General features: G+C 43.4%; 2 protein-coding genes and 1 long non-coding RNA gene across 17 annotated transcripts in view; 2 read left to right on the top strand and 1 right to left on the bottom strand.

Moving 5' to 3' along the window:
- LOC134203586 (high mobility group protein DSP1-like) overlaps positions 1 to 4,961 on the top strand; it is a 154,062-nt gene extending 149,101 nt beyond the window's left edge. For all 14 annotated transcript variants that reach the window (XM_062678452.1, XM_062678454.1, XM_062678453.1 and 11 more), the window contains one exon: positions 1,102 to 4,961. In XM_062678452.1, coding sequence (XP_062534436.1) covers positions 1,102 to 1,353 — 252 coding nt within the window. In that variant the 3' untranslated portion in view covers positions 1,354 to 4,961. The remainder of the gene's footprint in view (positions 1 to 1,101) is intronic.
- A 1,031-nt stretch (positions 4,962 to 5,992) lies between these two features.
- LOC134203584 (uncharacterized) lies at positions 5,993 to 7,241 on the bottom strand. 2 transcript variants are annotated; one of them, XR_009977650.1, is made up of 4 exons: positions 7,171 to 7,241; positions 7,071 to 7,110; positions 6,322 to 6,598; positions 5,993 to 6,194 (listed from the first exon to the last, which is right to left on the bottom strand). It is a non-coding gene; the product is annotated as an uncharacterized LOC134203584 (long non-coding RNA). The 2 variants fall into 2 exon arrangements; XR_009977649.1 differs by lacking the exon at positions 5,993 to 6,194 and having other exon boundaries at positions 6,231 to 6,598.
- A 6,468-nt stretch (positions 7,242 to 13,709) lies between these two features.
- LOC134203594 (uncharacterized) lies at positions 13,710 to 14,120 on the top strand. The gene has a single exon (XM_062678474.1). It carries the CDS (start codon positions 13,710 to 13,712, stop codon positions 14,118 to 14,120), a length of 411 nt encoding a protein of 136 aa, XP_062534458.1.
- The last annotated feature ends 1,574 nt before the right edge of the window (positions 14,121 to 15,694 follow it).

The raw sequence follows: 15,694 nt of genomic DNA on the forward strand, positions 1-15,694 counted from the left end.
GCACAGAACATCAATGTAATAATGGTCCATTTAATAGTCCCATAGCAATGTATATAGATAAAGAATATTATGCCAAATATTCAGAAAGATTGCTGGTTTTATCGATTTATTAGTTTTTTTTTTTTTTTTTTTGTTAAATATCTTGGCTGTGCATATGCACAGCATATGTTTCGAAATGGACAAATTGATATGAAATTTGCGAAAAAGAATCCACGTGTCTTGGAGGGACTCGAACCCTCAACCTCCTACTCTCTAGATAGGCGTGATAACCCCTACACAACAAGACCACTTAAAGGTCACGTTTGCGGAAAAGCCATCAGAATCCGAGTACCAACCTCCACCGCGGTTAGCTCTCTTTTTTGCAAATTGAATATCTTTCGGATGCTTGATTTGCCCAATCTCCACATTTGCTTTACTGTTGTATATCCACAGCCAAGCGAGTGCACATTGTTTATTAAACGAGAGGATCGCACTCCATGCCCCCAGCAACGGATCATGGGCGGACGGTATAGAATGCGAATTCAATCGCACTCTGCTGTGCCAAAGGCTTGCTTGGCTAAAGCATTTGATGAGTTTGATTGCCTTTGCGTAAACGGTCGCGTGTACTCAGACGACTAATGACGGTGAAAGACCGACACTTGATTACAATTAATTGCATATTATTCGGCAACTCGGCCGTACGAAACACATTTTTTGTTAAATATCTTGGCTGTGCATATGCACAGCATATGTTTCGAAATGGACAAATTGATATGAAATTTGCGAAAAAGAATCCACGTGTCTTGGAGGGACTCGAACCCTCAACCTCCTACTCTCTAGATAGGCGTGATAACCCCTACACAACAAGACCACTTAAAGGTCACGTTTGCGGAAAAGCCATCAGAATCCGAGTACCAACCTCCACCGCGGTTAGCTCTCTTTTTTGCAAATTGAATATCTAGTTTTTTTTTTTTCAATTTCTTCATGTAAAACGGGTTTGAAAAATTCAACGGCATATTTCTCAAGTTGAAGAAAACTGACATGGGACGCTCATGCAAATAGGGGCAGTATATCTCCTCGTCAAGCACCTGCTAACTTTGCATTCTTTTCTCCTTGTTTCAGGAAATGACCGAGTACAAGCTGAAGTGCAAAAACGAACAGGGCGGTGGTGGTGGCACCCCGCTCAACCTCGGTGGACTGCAGCAAACCAGCCTCCAGAACCTGCCACAGCACGTACAGCAAGCGGCAGCGGCCCAACTGCAGGCGCAGGTCCAACAGCAGCTGGCGGCCCAGGCGGTGGCAGCGGCAGCCCAAGCGGCGGCGCACCACGCCGACGATGACGATGATGACGTCGATGAGGATGATAACGAGTAAAATCAAGCTTTCGATTTGTATTATAAATATTTTCTTACGATGATATTAAGCAACCGACAACAACAACAACAACAACAACAAGAACAGCAACAGCAGCAGCAGCAACAACAGCAACAGCCACAACAACCGCAGGGAGGGGGACACTCTTCTCTGCTCACCAGTTTGATCAATCATCGGCGACAGCAGCTGCAGCACCACAAGAAACCACCACCAGAGGAAGTAGAGCAAAAGCATACGCAGAACAGCAACGGTGTCGATGAGGAGGAGGAAGGGGAAGACGATTCCGGCTCGGAACGGACGTCACCATCGCCATCGTCCAACTGAAACGCAACCACCAGCTCGCCCGGGGAATGACCGGATCCACTCTCGTTCGGTCATTTGCCGGTGCTTGGGGTTTCGATTCTGTTCCGGTGTGAGTGGGTAGGTGAGCGGGTCCGGATTCCGCAGTCCGGATGAGCTCTTAGGAAGGCAGGTTCTAGTAGGTGAATTGGTAGCTCAAAATACCAAACTTTCACTCGGTTGCAAACATCTCAGACTACAGAGCAAAAAAATAGCAGTTAGGAACTCACTTTAACGCAGAATAACGTTTTTTCGATACAAGGGACAGTTTCACCTTATCAGAATAAATTTCACACCTTCACGACGCGGCATTCAGACAGATATTCACAGTGACGACGACCAGCGATGCCGTTGACGATGTGAAAGTGGACAATTGACGGTGATAGGAATCCCGGAACGGAAGAAAAATCTTCGAGAAAACGCTTAAATCATAAGGACATACAAAGCAACAGAATTCGAATAAAATAAAATGAATCATAACAGGAAAACACCCGGCGGAACATCATGATCATATACCACAATACCAACCAACCGAACAAGCAGCGAAGGAAATATTTCTCAATACAAAGTGGGGAAAGATTGAAAATTACGAAAACAAAAACAAAAATCGCATCCATCTCGATGTGAGGAGAAAGAGAGTCTTCGGCACTGAAGAGAATGATGATGTTGGTGATGAACAGTTGAGAATGAATGGAAGAGAGAGGCTTCTATCTGTATATTATATTGGATTTTTGTCGTGTAATAAGTGAGAAAGGGAGAACGAACAAGCGTTCGCGTACAAGTAGTTCTCAATCGTCCAAAAATTTGATTTTGTTTTCTCTTATTTTATTTTGGTTTTTTGGAATCTTTGCGTTGATTGTGGGGCATTTGAAGTTGTCGCCACATAATCAATAGAATGGAAAGATCTCACCACTTCTTTGTCGTTGTTTTGTTGGAGAAATGCATTGCATTTCTAAACAAACATTTTTTTCATTGCTGATAAATAACAGCACCGTGATTTTTTCAAATGAAAACTGTCGGTACTTCGATGCTTTCGCCAACGAAAAACTAAATCCCCAAACTCTTTTATTCGCCATTCGGAACAGTGAGCTGTTCTGCTTATGCTGTGTGCTGCTGCGCCATTGTGGTGACGTTCAAGAACGTTAATCAAAATAATCCCCGTGAATGATCTTATTTGTTTATCATCTACTCGTTTAAGGCTAATCGTTTTTTTTTCCTGTCGCTGAAACACATTTATTTTTCTCCACAAACACCCGCCCTTCCACATTTTGTACGTTGATGTAGTTTTTAGGTGACCAACGCACTCACAAATCTGCAGTTGCGCATCATTTTTTTTTTGTTTGTTATCTTGGGGCGTTTCATCTTGAGACGATGCGTGCGTGAGTTGAGTGTACGTGCGTGCGAGTGTTGCGCGATCATTAATCGGACAAAAAATAATGTACTAGATTAGCGCCCAGAGATTAGTTCATTAGTTGATAGATTCGAAAGGGAAGGTAAGAATCGTGAACATAAATACATCTGGTTAGTAGATTGTGAGATCACGATTATGATGTTGATGATGAAGATAATACGAGAGAAGTTATTTCGTAGTGAAAACAATAATTAAGTAAAAAAGGAAAAACATGAAATCGCAATTGAAAGTGGTTTTCGATTTTTCTTTTTCATATTAAACAAATCATGAACTATGATTAGTTATTATTTTCCTGAGACGAGAAATCTCTTAAAAATATATTTTTGGACGATTTATTTTTGCTGATAGAATTTTCTTTATTTTTTATTAATTACTGAATACCTAATGATTAGAATAATGTTAAGTTAGTAGAGACCCTGATAAGTTGAGAGTGGCGTGTGTGTGAATGCGTTTGTGAGCAGAGATTTTCGACGGAGCGAAATCCACTGCATGGCGAGTGAAGTAAAAACAAAAGAGGATAAAAAAACAAAAAAGTAAGGGAATTATTTAGTAGTGTAAGAGTGCTAGCGAGAGACTTCCGGGTAGAACGGAATGAGAAATAGAAAAAAAAATTGAACTTCTGATGAAAAAAGACCGAAAGGTTAGAATTACAACTAAAACGAAGGAGAATAAGTGAAATAAATCGCATTGAATAAGATACAAGTTTGATCGTAAGTTTAGCTAACACGGACACACTTATCTCTCAATGTAAATATTAACGGCTGAAAAAGAATATCCTAGAAATCAACATCAGAATTAACAGCAGAAACTCACAATTACACACAACACACATTAAAAGCAGTGGTAACCCAATTGGGTTCCGGTCCGTATATATATTCGAATGAAGCAAACCCAAAATGCGTTACCCCGCCACAATATGAGTTCCCCAACGGGGGACTCTATCCGACATTTTTTTTTCTTTAAGAGTTTGACAGATCGAATGCTGGAAACAGAAAATGAACAAAATATACTTATAAATAATGGAAAACACGCATTATAAACAAATTATTACAAACAAAAAAGAAAAGTAAATAATTAACAAGTAAGTTTTAGTGAAAATAAAAATCCAGATAAATTAAAGCAAAAGTAAAAATAGCGGGATGTGGAGGAAGATTCAGATGTGAGTCGAAGCAAACACAAGGCAGAACACTCAGATTCTTGCACTTCTCAAGCTAAGAACCGACAACAACAACAACCACAAGAGCAAGTTGATGATTCCCCAAAAGTATTTAAAAAAGTACACACTCAAACATACAAACAGAAACACACACCCCATTCGTAAGTAAAAGATGGCAAGAAAAGACAAATCCACAGTTGTACTCTGCTGCAGAAAAATGGTCGTTATGACTGGACATTCATTTGAGAAACAAATTTAGCGACCGGTAGAGGACTGAATTGAACAGAATATAAATTTACTGCTATAAATAGACTCCAGAACATCAACTCGGTAGAAGAATAAAAACAAAAGAAAACACACACAGACAAGAGATACAAGAAACAAATGGAAAGCAAGAAATTCTAGAACGTTCGCTAGTAAAAAAAAGTCGAAGAATACTACATAAGAGAACAAAGCAAAAAACGAGAAAGACAAACGTAAAAAGATTTAAAACTCAACATAAAACTCACACACTCACACAAACACTTGAAACAATAAGGTGACGAAACATACAAACAAAAAAAAAACAAAAAGAAGAAGCAAAAAAAAACAAACGACATCTCGATCCCCTTCTTTTGTATATGTAATACTGTACGTACGTTAAACACATGTAATTTTACTGAAGACAAAATAAAATGAAATTAATTGAAAAAAAAACTAAAATTCGCGGCTTGTTCTTTCGTTTCCGAATGTGGTATCACATCCACTGTTTCGTGTCCACTTAATTCACCTTGATGTTGATGATGGGTTATCCCGTAGTCTACTGAGTAGGGTAGTGAGATTTCCTGCCTGTTGATTTGATAGCCGGTCCTTGTTGTCGGCCACGTATCTGCGCAGGACCTAATCATTGGAATTTGTTACCCAAAAACATGTTAAAATATTTCGCAATTCTTGCTACTCTTGTTTGGGTTCCTCCAGAATCCGAGCCAACCTTTTGTTGAAATCCCTTGGTTATAGCGGACAAGGTTTTAATTTTCGTTTTTGCCTTTCTCGTACAACAAAGTTGTGCCGAACAGCTATATGATAGGCCAGAGGGTGATACACTAACCGATTCAGCTCGACGAACTGAGGTGGTGTCTGTATGTGTACAAATTTTGTAGACACACTTAGAAGGCAACTTAGTATTGTTACTCGCAACAGGTTTCGTTCGACGGGGAATCCTATCTCATTGCTTGCTTTTGAAAATTGGCCAGATCGGACTATTGGATCAGAAGTTATGGCCGAAACACTATTTTTGATGTAGAATTACGTCCTTCGCACAATGGTCGGATTCGTCAAATTTCACGACATAAATCGATAACTCCATCAGTGCTAAAGTTTTGACGTCTTCTGAAGAAATGATCTACAAGAAGAGATCTATTTTTGGTGTAAGTTGTCATTAGGGTGACCCTTCGGAAATGGAAATGTATGTTTTTACTCTTTTGAGTTAGGAGTTCATATAATTCTACAAAGTTGTAGGGAATTTACTGTCGTCATACGCATATTTGTCCCATGTTTGCTGGGATTTCCTATGTACATGGGACAGTTATGCGAATAACGGCAGTTTAATTCTAAGCATTTTTGCTTAATAAACATTAATTTTATCTCATATAGGTAATTTTTTTATTATATTGTTTTATTTATTTACTTACAATCGATATCATCTTATTATCAACTGTTAGTAAGGGAAAGGGACAAAGGCCAAGATACTCGTGGCGACTCAAGGTGAGATTGCGTAATTTCGTGATGGACGGAGTTGGGATTTAGTTTTGAGGTATTTCAGCTGCTCATCCGGGTATTTGACGTCATGTCTGGTTTGGCGTAGCGTCGTGCTCGGGTTTTGGTTCTTCAGGGAGCATCTTCCGGATGGCCAGAGCTTCATGGTACACGGAACAATGAGACAGACAAGAAAAAAAACTGAGAAAGAAAAAATGAAAGTATTATACTTTGATGTCAGACGAGCAAAGAAAGGCATAGATGGCCTGCAAATACACCACATCGCGATCTCCCAAAACACCTCTTAGTTCCCGGAAGGGTTGTTTACCTCGGGCCACAAGGGTATCCAATAGTTGCTCTCTTGAGGCGCCATTTTCCGTGCAATACCAAACTACGTGATCGATGTCATCGTAACCGGCTCCGCACCTACAAAGATTGCTGTCGACCAGGGGTGGCATTGTGCATCTCGAATCGAATCACTCGATTCCTACGTTTTTGCATTCGTTTCGAAAACATTGCGGCATTATGTATTTCGTTCGCCTTCATTCACTTCAGTCGCAGTACAAGATTTCGAATGGTGCTGTACTAGCTCAATCGAGTATGTTCTGTCAAACGAAATGTAAACAGAGAGAATAAAGAGCCCCGCACATAGGATACGTTTGCGTTGCGTTTGACACATTTCCCATGGGAAAACTGTCAAACGCAACGCAAACGTATCCTATGTGTGGGGCTCTTAAGAGATAGCTGTCTCCGTGTTTAGTATGCCGCCCGCGAGAGACAACCTCCAGCGCATGGCGAATGTGAATAAACTTCATCTGCGTGTAGCATGTTGCCTGTTGGAAAGGCATTAATTGATAAACAAGCAAATTGTGCTCAATGACTTTAAAAAGGAATATTATTTATTGAGCATGTTGGAAGAATAGTCGCGACGTTCGCCCGAATTGTCGAATTCAATAATACTTTATTGAGAGAATTATAAATTCCTGTAGAAACAGAGATTTAGTTATTCAGTGTGATCTCAAATATGAAAAGAAAAATAAGAGCTTACATTTAGTAATTCGCTAATCTTCTACATACAGGATCCAACTATTTTGAGTACTCCAACGTTCACGTTTTTCTAGATGTTAAAAGGCATGTTCTTAATTGGTCATTTTATAACTATATGGGTGCTGCATACCGGGTTTCAAGGATTTTAACCAGTTTACTATTTTACATAGCAGTTATTACTAGTTCCTACGTCGAAATGTGGATTGGCTAGCACTTGAAGAAAAGGCAAACTATTATAGGACTCATTCTAGGCACAGACTTCATTTTTACCTTAGAATAGTACTGGAATGATATGATCACTTGTAGGAATATAACTACTATCAATAATAATTACTATTAGGTTTAGTTTAGGTAATAATTCTAGATATAGTTCACTTGCACGCTATCGGCTTCGGGTTGGATAATCGTTTTCTCCTTATCATCATGCATGACACGGACGTTGTTATTTACTCGTCTTTGACGTAGATGACGGACGTTGTCATTTACTGGTAGCACAACGATGGGAACATTGGTAGTGCACGGTGCACAATGGGCTCGCTGATCGACGGGCGCACTAACAGAGCAGTTGCAACCGATTAAAACATTATGCCGATACGATATGTTTTGTAAATTGAGATATTGTTACGACACAAATTATAAGTTTTATATTTATTCGAGTTTATGCCACAGATCCAATTTTGAGCTAAATAATTTAAAGCTAAAGAAGGATTCGACAATAAATTACTTTGATGTTTCCATGTGTCTTAGTTAAATGCACTTGGGTTATCTCTTTCGCGTTTTATTTTTTTCATTTAACTTAACTATTTTTACGTACACACGAATATACACGTTTTTACACAGATTTTCCCCATCGATTTTTTACGCGGTTTATCGAAATCGGCATGAAATACGTGAAAACTGCAAAAAAAAAATTTAGTTGAAGTTGTTTTTACGCGGATTTTAACTAGATATTGCATATTGTCTGGAAACTATAAAAGTAGGTATACTAATGACATTCTTTCCTTCAAGATACAATAATGAAATATTTATATCCTTCCCGTAGATAAATAATAACAAATATAATTAAAAACTTTCAGCAAGAAATGACTCTCGAACAATTAGAAGTAGAAGTTGAAGCTTTTAGCACCAACATTGTTAGTTGGGAACATTCGAAAGCTATAAAGGTGACGAGTGTTTTTCATTCGACTTGAGTCGTTTTCCAGTGTGCTATCGAGTATCCATAATGCCAAAACATCTCGTTATTCTTGTACCTCCTCGAGCATACTCGAACGATGAGTCGTTTTCGAGATCGAATCGAAAGCCGTAATGCCAAACATGTTCGACTCGATAGAATTACGTTCGAATCGAGATGCGCAATGCCACCCCAGGTTAATTCTATAGAGATGTGCGTTTAGTGAATAGTGATTTGACATAAGCCTCGACATCGTGCGAATGAAGCCTCGGCTTAACTGCCGCTAACCGCAAGTCGAGCACATCTATATATGGGCCTCCATATACAGATGTGCTCGACTTGCGGTTAGCGGCAGTTAAGTCCTCACCTCTGAACCACGCTCGCGCAGAAACTTTAAGAACTATGGGAAATGTCCACCGTCCAAGTTCATTGTGTGACCAAATCATTTGCCAATTTTGAAGAGTACTCTGACGGACTAATGGGAAAAACTCGTTATTCGAGATTTGTCTATCATAAACTTCACCTTCCTGTGCGCCCACCTTTGCTAGCGAGTCCGTCTTCTCATTGCCATAGATTAGGCAATGGGGTGGGACCCATACAAAGGTAATCTTGAATGATCTTTCGACCAAATCACGCATCTGCTCTCTTATAGTTGTAAGAAAGTAAGATGCGTGCCTAACAGGTTTCATCGACGGGAGTGCCTCGATAGAACTAAGACTATCCGAGAAGATGAAATAATGGTCTACAGGGTGATCGGAAATTATCCCCAAAGCGAAATTAATTGCTGTCAGCTCAGCAACATAAACTGAACACGGTTCTTGAAGTTTTCGGAAGGTGGTTGAACTTACGTTGAAAACACCGAAGCCAGTGGATCCGTTAATGCGGGAACCATCAGTGAAATATCTGTTATTGCAATTGACATGTTCATATTTTTCAGAAAAAATGGAAGGGATAGATATTTGTCGAAGATGATCTGGTATTCCTTGAATAGCGTGTTTCATGGACAGATCGTATTCAATTGAGGAACTGTCCTTGATGAAGTGAACTCGAGGTGGATTATAACATGGAAGACAGAAATCTGACGATATGTAGTTGAGATAGACTCGCAGGTATCTTGAACGATGAACCAGTTCAAGCATATTATCGAAGTTTTCTAATACAAGTGTGTTACTTGTTCCACATTTGATCAGTATTCTAAGTGAGAGCTCCCAGTAACTGTGTTTTAAGGGAGTGACTCCAGCAAGCACCTCCACCTGCAAAAAGCGACAGTTTGACCACAGAGGCGAAACTGGCGGGCCAGGTTGCTACAGGGAAGAGAGAAAACCCAGACTGTAATACCAAATGACATCCTGATGATCCGCAACATCCAAAGCCGGACAGTCGTCGTCCGGAAAAAAGCGGGAACCCCGGAAATGGCGACTAAAGTTCTGCAAGTGAACCTCCGCCATGCTGAGAGCGCCACGGGTGTGCTCTGTCGGAGGTTCACCAAAGAGAATTTAACCGTGGCCCTCATTCAAGAGCCATGGGTCAATAAATCCAGAATACAAGGTATTCCACAACACTCATGTAAGTTGGTATATGATGACAGCCAGCTTTCTCCTAGAGCGGCTATTTTATTACATAACAACTGTAAATACTTTCCAATTTCAGAATTCATAAAGGGACATCGTAGCGGTCAGGATGGAGGTACCTTCCGCCAGAGGGAGTAGAGAGATCTTGGTGGTCTCGGCATACTTCCCAGGTGACGTGGACGAAATCCCTCCTCCAGAAATAGCTGCGCTCGTAGCCTACAGCCACCGACACAACATCCCCTTCGTCATAGGGTGCGACGCAAATGCACATCACACCGTATGGGGAAGTACCAATATAAACACCAGAGGTGAGTACCTGTTACAGTTTCTCTCTTCCAAGAACATTGACATTTGTAATGTTGGTGACAAGCCCACGTTTGAAAACTCCATTCGTCAGGAAGTTTTGGACTTGACTCTATGTAGTCGGTCTATCTCTGATAAAATAAAAAACTGGCATGTTTCTGAAGAAATATCAATGTCAGACCATAAACACATCATCTTCGAATGGGAAGGGGGTCTAACGATGGAAAAAACGTTTAAAGATCCTAAGAAAACTGATTGGGAATCCTACTCAGCTATCCTACGATCCGAAGAGTGATGGAAATTACAATGTTTGACCCTCACTATAAGTTCCGCTAGTTTTACAATATGGATTCCTACCCCTAAATGTAATTTGGCCCTTCTGGCAACACGGTTGATGTTTATGTTTATTTCATGTACTTTGTTTTTATTTACTTGACCATCAACATTATGTGTAAATACGTTCAGCTATGTTATTTCAATAAATCGTCCATTCTGTCCGTGAATGTCCGCTGTGTTCCGCGATAATTTTCAGCTTCCGAAGTCGGTACGCGAGTGTCCACTAGTGCCAAGTGAGAACTCTGCACAACAACCAACAGGTTATGGGCCCAGAACGAAGATTGGAAGGTGAAAATTGCGAGAAAAAGTGATCCCGCGGTTAACTTCGATTTTCCATCGCGAGTGCGCATCTTGTGTTGTGAGAAGATGGCGGATTTGGGCAAACTTTCGTTTGCAAAGCTCAACAACAATAATTGGGCGAGCTGGAAATTCCGCATGGAAATGTTGCTCATGCGAGAAGAACTCTGGTATGTGATATCCGATCCGAAACCAGAGCCGGTGACTGCGCGGTGGAACAAAGATGAGCAAAAAGCCCGGGCTACAATCGGTTTGTGTGTGGAAGACAACCAGTTTAGCCTGGTAAAAAGTGCTAAAACCGCGAAAGATTTTTGGGATCAGTTGCGTGCGTACCACGAAAAGTCAACGCTGACTTCCCGCGTTTCTTTGCTGAAGAAATTGTGTTCGTTGAACTTGAGTGAGGGTGGTGATATGGAGAAGCACCTCTTAGAGCTTGAGGAGCTGTACGACCGGATGTCGGCAGCTGGACAAAATTTGGAAGAGCTGCTGCGAATCCCCATGATTTTCCGGAGTTTGCCGGACTCTTATGGCGGGTTAGTGACGGCCTTAGAGAGTCTGCCGGACACGGACCTAACAATGCAGCTAGTGAAGTCGAAGCTGCTCGACGAATATGAGCGAAGACATGAGAAGAATGGCGGTTCAGTGAATGCGATGAAGAGTTCGACGACGCGGGGGAAGAAAAGTGGTGTTGCGCACGAGCGGAAGTGTTTCCATTGTGGAAAGTCGGGTCACATGCAGCGAGATTGCGCTAGCGCGACAGAAGAAAAGGGACGGAGAACAGAAAAGTTCTGAAGAAAACCAAGTGACAAACAGGCGAAGAAAAACAGCAGTGGTGCGTGCTTTATGGCTGAAAGTGCTCCACGCGAGCCGTGGTTCATAGACAGTGGGGCTAGTCGTCACATGACGTGTGATGAAAGTTTTTTCTCGACGCTGGAGAAGAAGAACGGCCCGAAAGTTTTCCTTGCTGACGGAGAAATAGCGAAGACAGCCGGCCATGGTAGAGGGACAATGCTCAGCGTTAACGGTAACGGTGATGTGGTCGATGTGAAGCTTGTTGACCTTTTGTATGTTCCTTCGTTGACTAGTGGGCTCATTTCAGTGGACAAGCTGACCGCAAATGGTTTCACGGCCGATGTGAGATCCGTGATGCTACCGGCTCATTGACGGTAGTAGGAGAGCGCTCTGGCTGTCTGTACCGGCTGAAGCTAGCGGAATCATCAAAGAAAGCTCAAGGTAAGACACACACTACTAATTGTCAGCATCAATGGCACCGACGTTTAGGACATAGGCATCCGGATGTGATTAGAAGAATTCGCGAGGAGAAGTTAGGCACCGGTATGATCGTTACCGACTGTGGCATCCGTGAATGCTGCGAGCCGTGCCTGGAGGGAAAGTTGGCGAGGAGTCCAATTCCCAAATCAGCCGAGAGGAAGTCGACGCAAGTGTTAGATCTGGTCCACACGGATCTGTGCGGGCCAATGCGGACGACGACACCCGGTGGTAAGCGGTTCCTCATGACGATGATCGACGACTACAGCCGCTTCACCGTCGTTTATCTTCTGGCGAAAAAGTCAGAAGCGCCGGAGAAAGTAAAGGAGTACGTTCGGTATGTGGAGAACCTTTTCAACAGAAGGCCGCGTATAATCCGCTCGGATGGCGGAGGCGAATACGTGAATGAGGAGTTGGGCGACTTCTTTGTCAAGGAGGGAATCAAGGCGCAGTATACGACAGCATACACACCACAGCAAAACGGTGTAGCTGAGCGGAAGAATCGGTCGCTACAGGAAATGGCGACGACGATGCTCCTGGATGCCGGTCTCCACAAACGGTACTGGGGCGAGGCCGTGTCAACGGCCGCTTATTTGCAGAACCGTCTTCCGTCGCGATCGGTGGACAAGACTCCATACGAAAAGTGGTACGGGCGGCAACCAGTACTTTGCCATTTAAAAGTATACGGTTGTCCGGCCTTTGTACATATTCCTGCCGTTAAGCGCGGGAAGTTTGAGAGCAAGGCGAGGAAGCTGCGGTTCATCGGGTACTCTGACGCCCATAAAGGTTACCGATTCGTTGATACGTCTACGGACAAGGTCACGATCAGCCGCGACGCAAGGTTTTTGGAGCTGGACAACGGGTCGTCTCACGGGGCGGAGTTGAATCCAGCTGCCATCGGAAGTTCGTCGCTTAGTGACAAGGAGTGGCCTCTTCCGGTAGTGCAATCGAAGCAGCAAACAAGAGAAGAAGAAAATGCAGAAGATGAAACAGCCCCCTGCGGCGAAGAAACAGTGAGTGAAGAAAGCGAAAAAGAGGACTATTTTGATGTAGAAGATGCTGAGTCGGACGAAGATCCCCTCGCTGTGAAGCAGGAGGAAGATGACGAAGAAGTTGAGAACGGTGCACGGAGATTAGGGCGTCGCACCCGTGGAATGCTACCCAGCCGAATGTCGGATTATGTGGTAGGCGTCGTCAGGCAGCAGCAGGAGGAACCAACGACATTTCATCAAGCAGTATCCAGTCAAGAGCGAGATTCGTGGAAGGCGGCGATGGACAGCGAAATTCAGTCGCACAAGAAAAACGGGACGTGGGAGTTAGTGCCGCTTCCGAAGGGCAAGAAAGTGGTAGGCAGCCGTTGGGTGTATAAAATCAAAAGGAACGAATCCAACGAAGTGGTCCGTTACAAGGCGCGGATCGTTGCCCAGGGGTTCACGCAATGCTACGGAGTCGATTACGACGAAGTGTTTGCCCCTGTGACCAAGCATGCCACACTACGGGTACTGCTGTCTATGGCGGCGAAGAAGAGGATGGTGCTGAAGCATTTAGATGCGCACCGCGTATCTCTACGGAGACATAGAGGAAGAGCTCTATATGCGCCAACCACCCGGCTACGAAGTTGGCGGCAAGGAGGAGATCGTTTGTCGGCTTCGTAGAAGTATTTACGGACTGAAACAGTCCGCTCGATGTTGGAACCGGAAGCTAACCGGTGTTCTGACGGAAATGGGATTCCAAGCAAGTTCGGCGGATCCGTGCTTATTCGTGGCAACCAGGGATGGCCTCAGAGTATACCTGATCGTTTATGTCGATGATTTCCTCATCGGATCAGAGAGCGAGGCGGAGATTATCCGCGTTCAGAAGCAGCTGAGTCGGCATTTCGAGATTGTCGATCTTGGCGATGTGAAGCACTTCCTAGGTCTGGAAGTACAGAAGGAGGATGACACGTTCTGTGTCAGTCTGGCCAACTACATCGATAAGCTGGTTGCACGAGTAGGCCTAAGCGAAGCGAAGGAGGCAGGAACAGGGCTATCTGAGGAACAAGGTTGGGAGCAAAACCGTTCGAAGATGGTACGAAGTATCGAAGCGTGGTTGGTGCACTTCTCTATGTGGCGGTGTGTGCGCGGCCGGATATAGCTACTAGTGTGAGAATCCTTGGCCGGAAGTTTAGTGCCTCGATGGAAGCGGACTGGACAGCTGCAAAGCGTGTGGTACGGTACCTTAAAGGTACCAAAGAATGGAAGTTGAGGCTTGGAATCAAGAAAGCAGAAGAGTTGGTGGCATTTTCGGATTCTGATTGGGCAGGAGATGCGAGCACACGGAAGTCGACAACCGGTTACGTGGTGTTCTACGCAGGAGGAGCAGTTTGCTGGGTCAGTCGTCGGCAAAGTTGTGTGACCCTTTCGACGATGGAAGCGGAGTACGTCGCCCTGGCCGAAGCGTGCCAGGAAGTAGTGTGGCTTAGGCGACTTTTAAAAGACTTTGGTGAAGAACAAGTGGAAGCAACAGTGGTAAACGAAGATAATCAGGGATGCCTGAGCTTCGCCCGTTCCGAGAGGTCCAGCAAGCGCTCAAAGCATATCGAAACCAAGCACCATTTTGTTCGAGATCTTTGCGACAACGGTGAGGTGGTGCTGCAGTACTGTCCAACGGATCAGATGCCAGCTGATGTACTGACGAAGCCGTTGGGATTCGTTAAGCATCGGCAATTTGCTGAACAGTTGGGGTTGGTCGGTAAGCGACCATAGCAAGGTGAGGTGACTAACCATTGAGGAGGAGTGATGGAAATTACAATGTTTGACCCTCACTATAAGTTCCGCTAGTTTTACAATATGGATTCCTACCCCTAAATGTAATTTGGCCCTTCTGGCAACACGGTTGATGTTTATGTTTATTTCATGTACTTTGTTTTTATTTACTTGACCATCAACATTATGTGTAAATACGTTCAGCTATGTTATTTCAATAAATCGTCCATTCTGTCCGTGAATGTCCGCTGTGTTCCGCGATAATTTTCAGCTTCCGAAGTCGGTACGCGAGTGTCCACTAGTGCCAAGTGAGAACTCTGCACAACAACCAACAAAGAGTACATCATAGAAAGTCACATCAAGTCCATAACACAATTGGAAGATGCGTCCAAATCCATTAAAAACAAAATCCTTAACGCCTACCAAGAGAGCTGTCCAACTAAATCAACTAGTTCGAGTAGAGACGTTCCATGGTGGAATAAAACTCTTGAGAAGCTTAGGAAAACTGCGCGTAGGGAGTTCAACCGTGCTAAGCGAACCGGCGATTGGAGCCTATACAGAAAGGCCCTGACGAACTACAACAAAGAAATAAGGTCAGCCAAACGGAAATCGTGGATTCTAATGTGTGAAAGCATAGAGAATACACCGTAGTGGCCAGACTCCAAAAACTCTTTCAAAAGACCACTCCAATGGTGTGGGTAGCCTCCGAAAGACGGATGGTTCGCTCACTGTAGAGCCTAGCGATACACTGAGCGAATTGTTAAAGATCCACTTCCCTGATTCAATCCCTGAGTCGAGCATCGGCGACCAAGGCACTGGAATTGCTGTCTCAGATCCACAAGAGATCCAATCATGGGTTTCTGGGTCTAAAAAGACGCAATAAAGGTTGCAAAGGAAGCTTTCACTCGGGCCAGGGTTGAGAGGGCTGTGAGATCTTTCGAGCCATTTAAGTCTCCTGGCATG

Source organism: Armigeres subalbatus, unplaced genomic scaffold (genome assembly GCF_024139115.2).
Source record: "Armigeres subalbatus isolate Guangzhou_Male unplaced genomic scaffold, GZ_Asu_2 Contig1981, whole genome shotgun sequence".
Taxonomy (NCBI): domain Eukaryota; kingdom Metazoa; phylum Arthropoda; class Insecta; order Diptera; family Culicidae; genus Armigeres; species Armigeres subalbatus.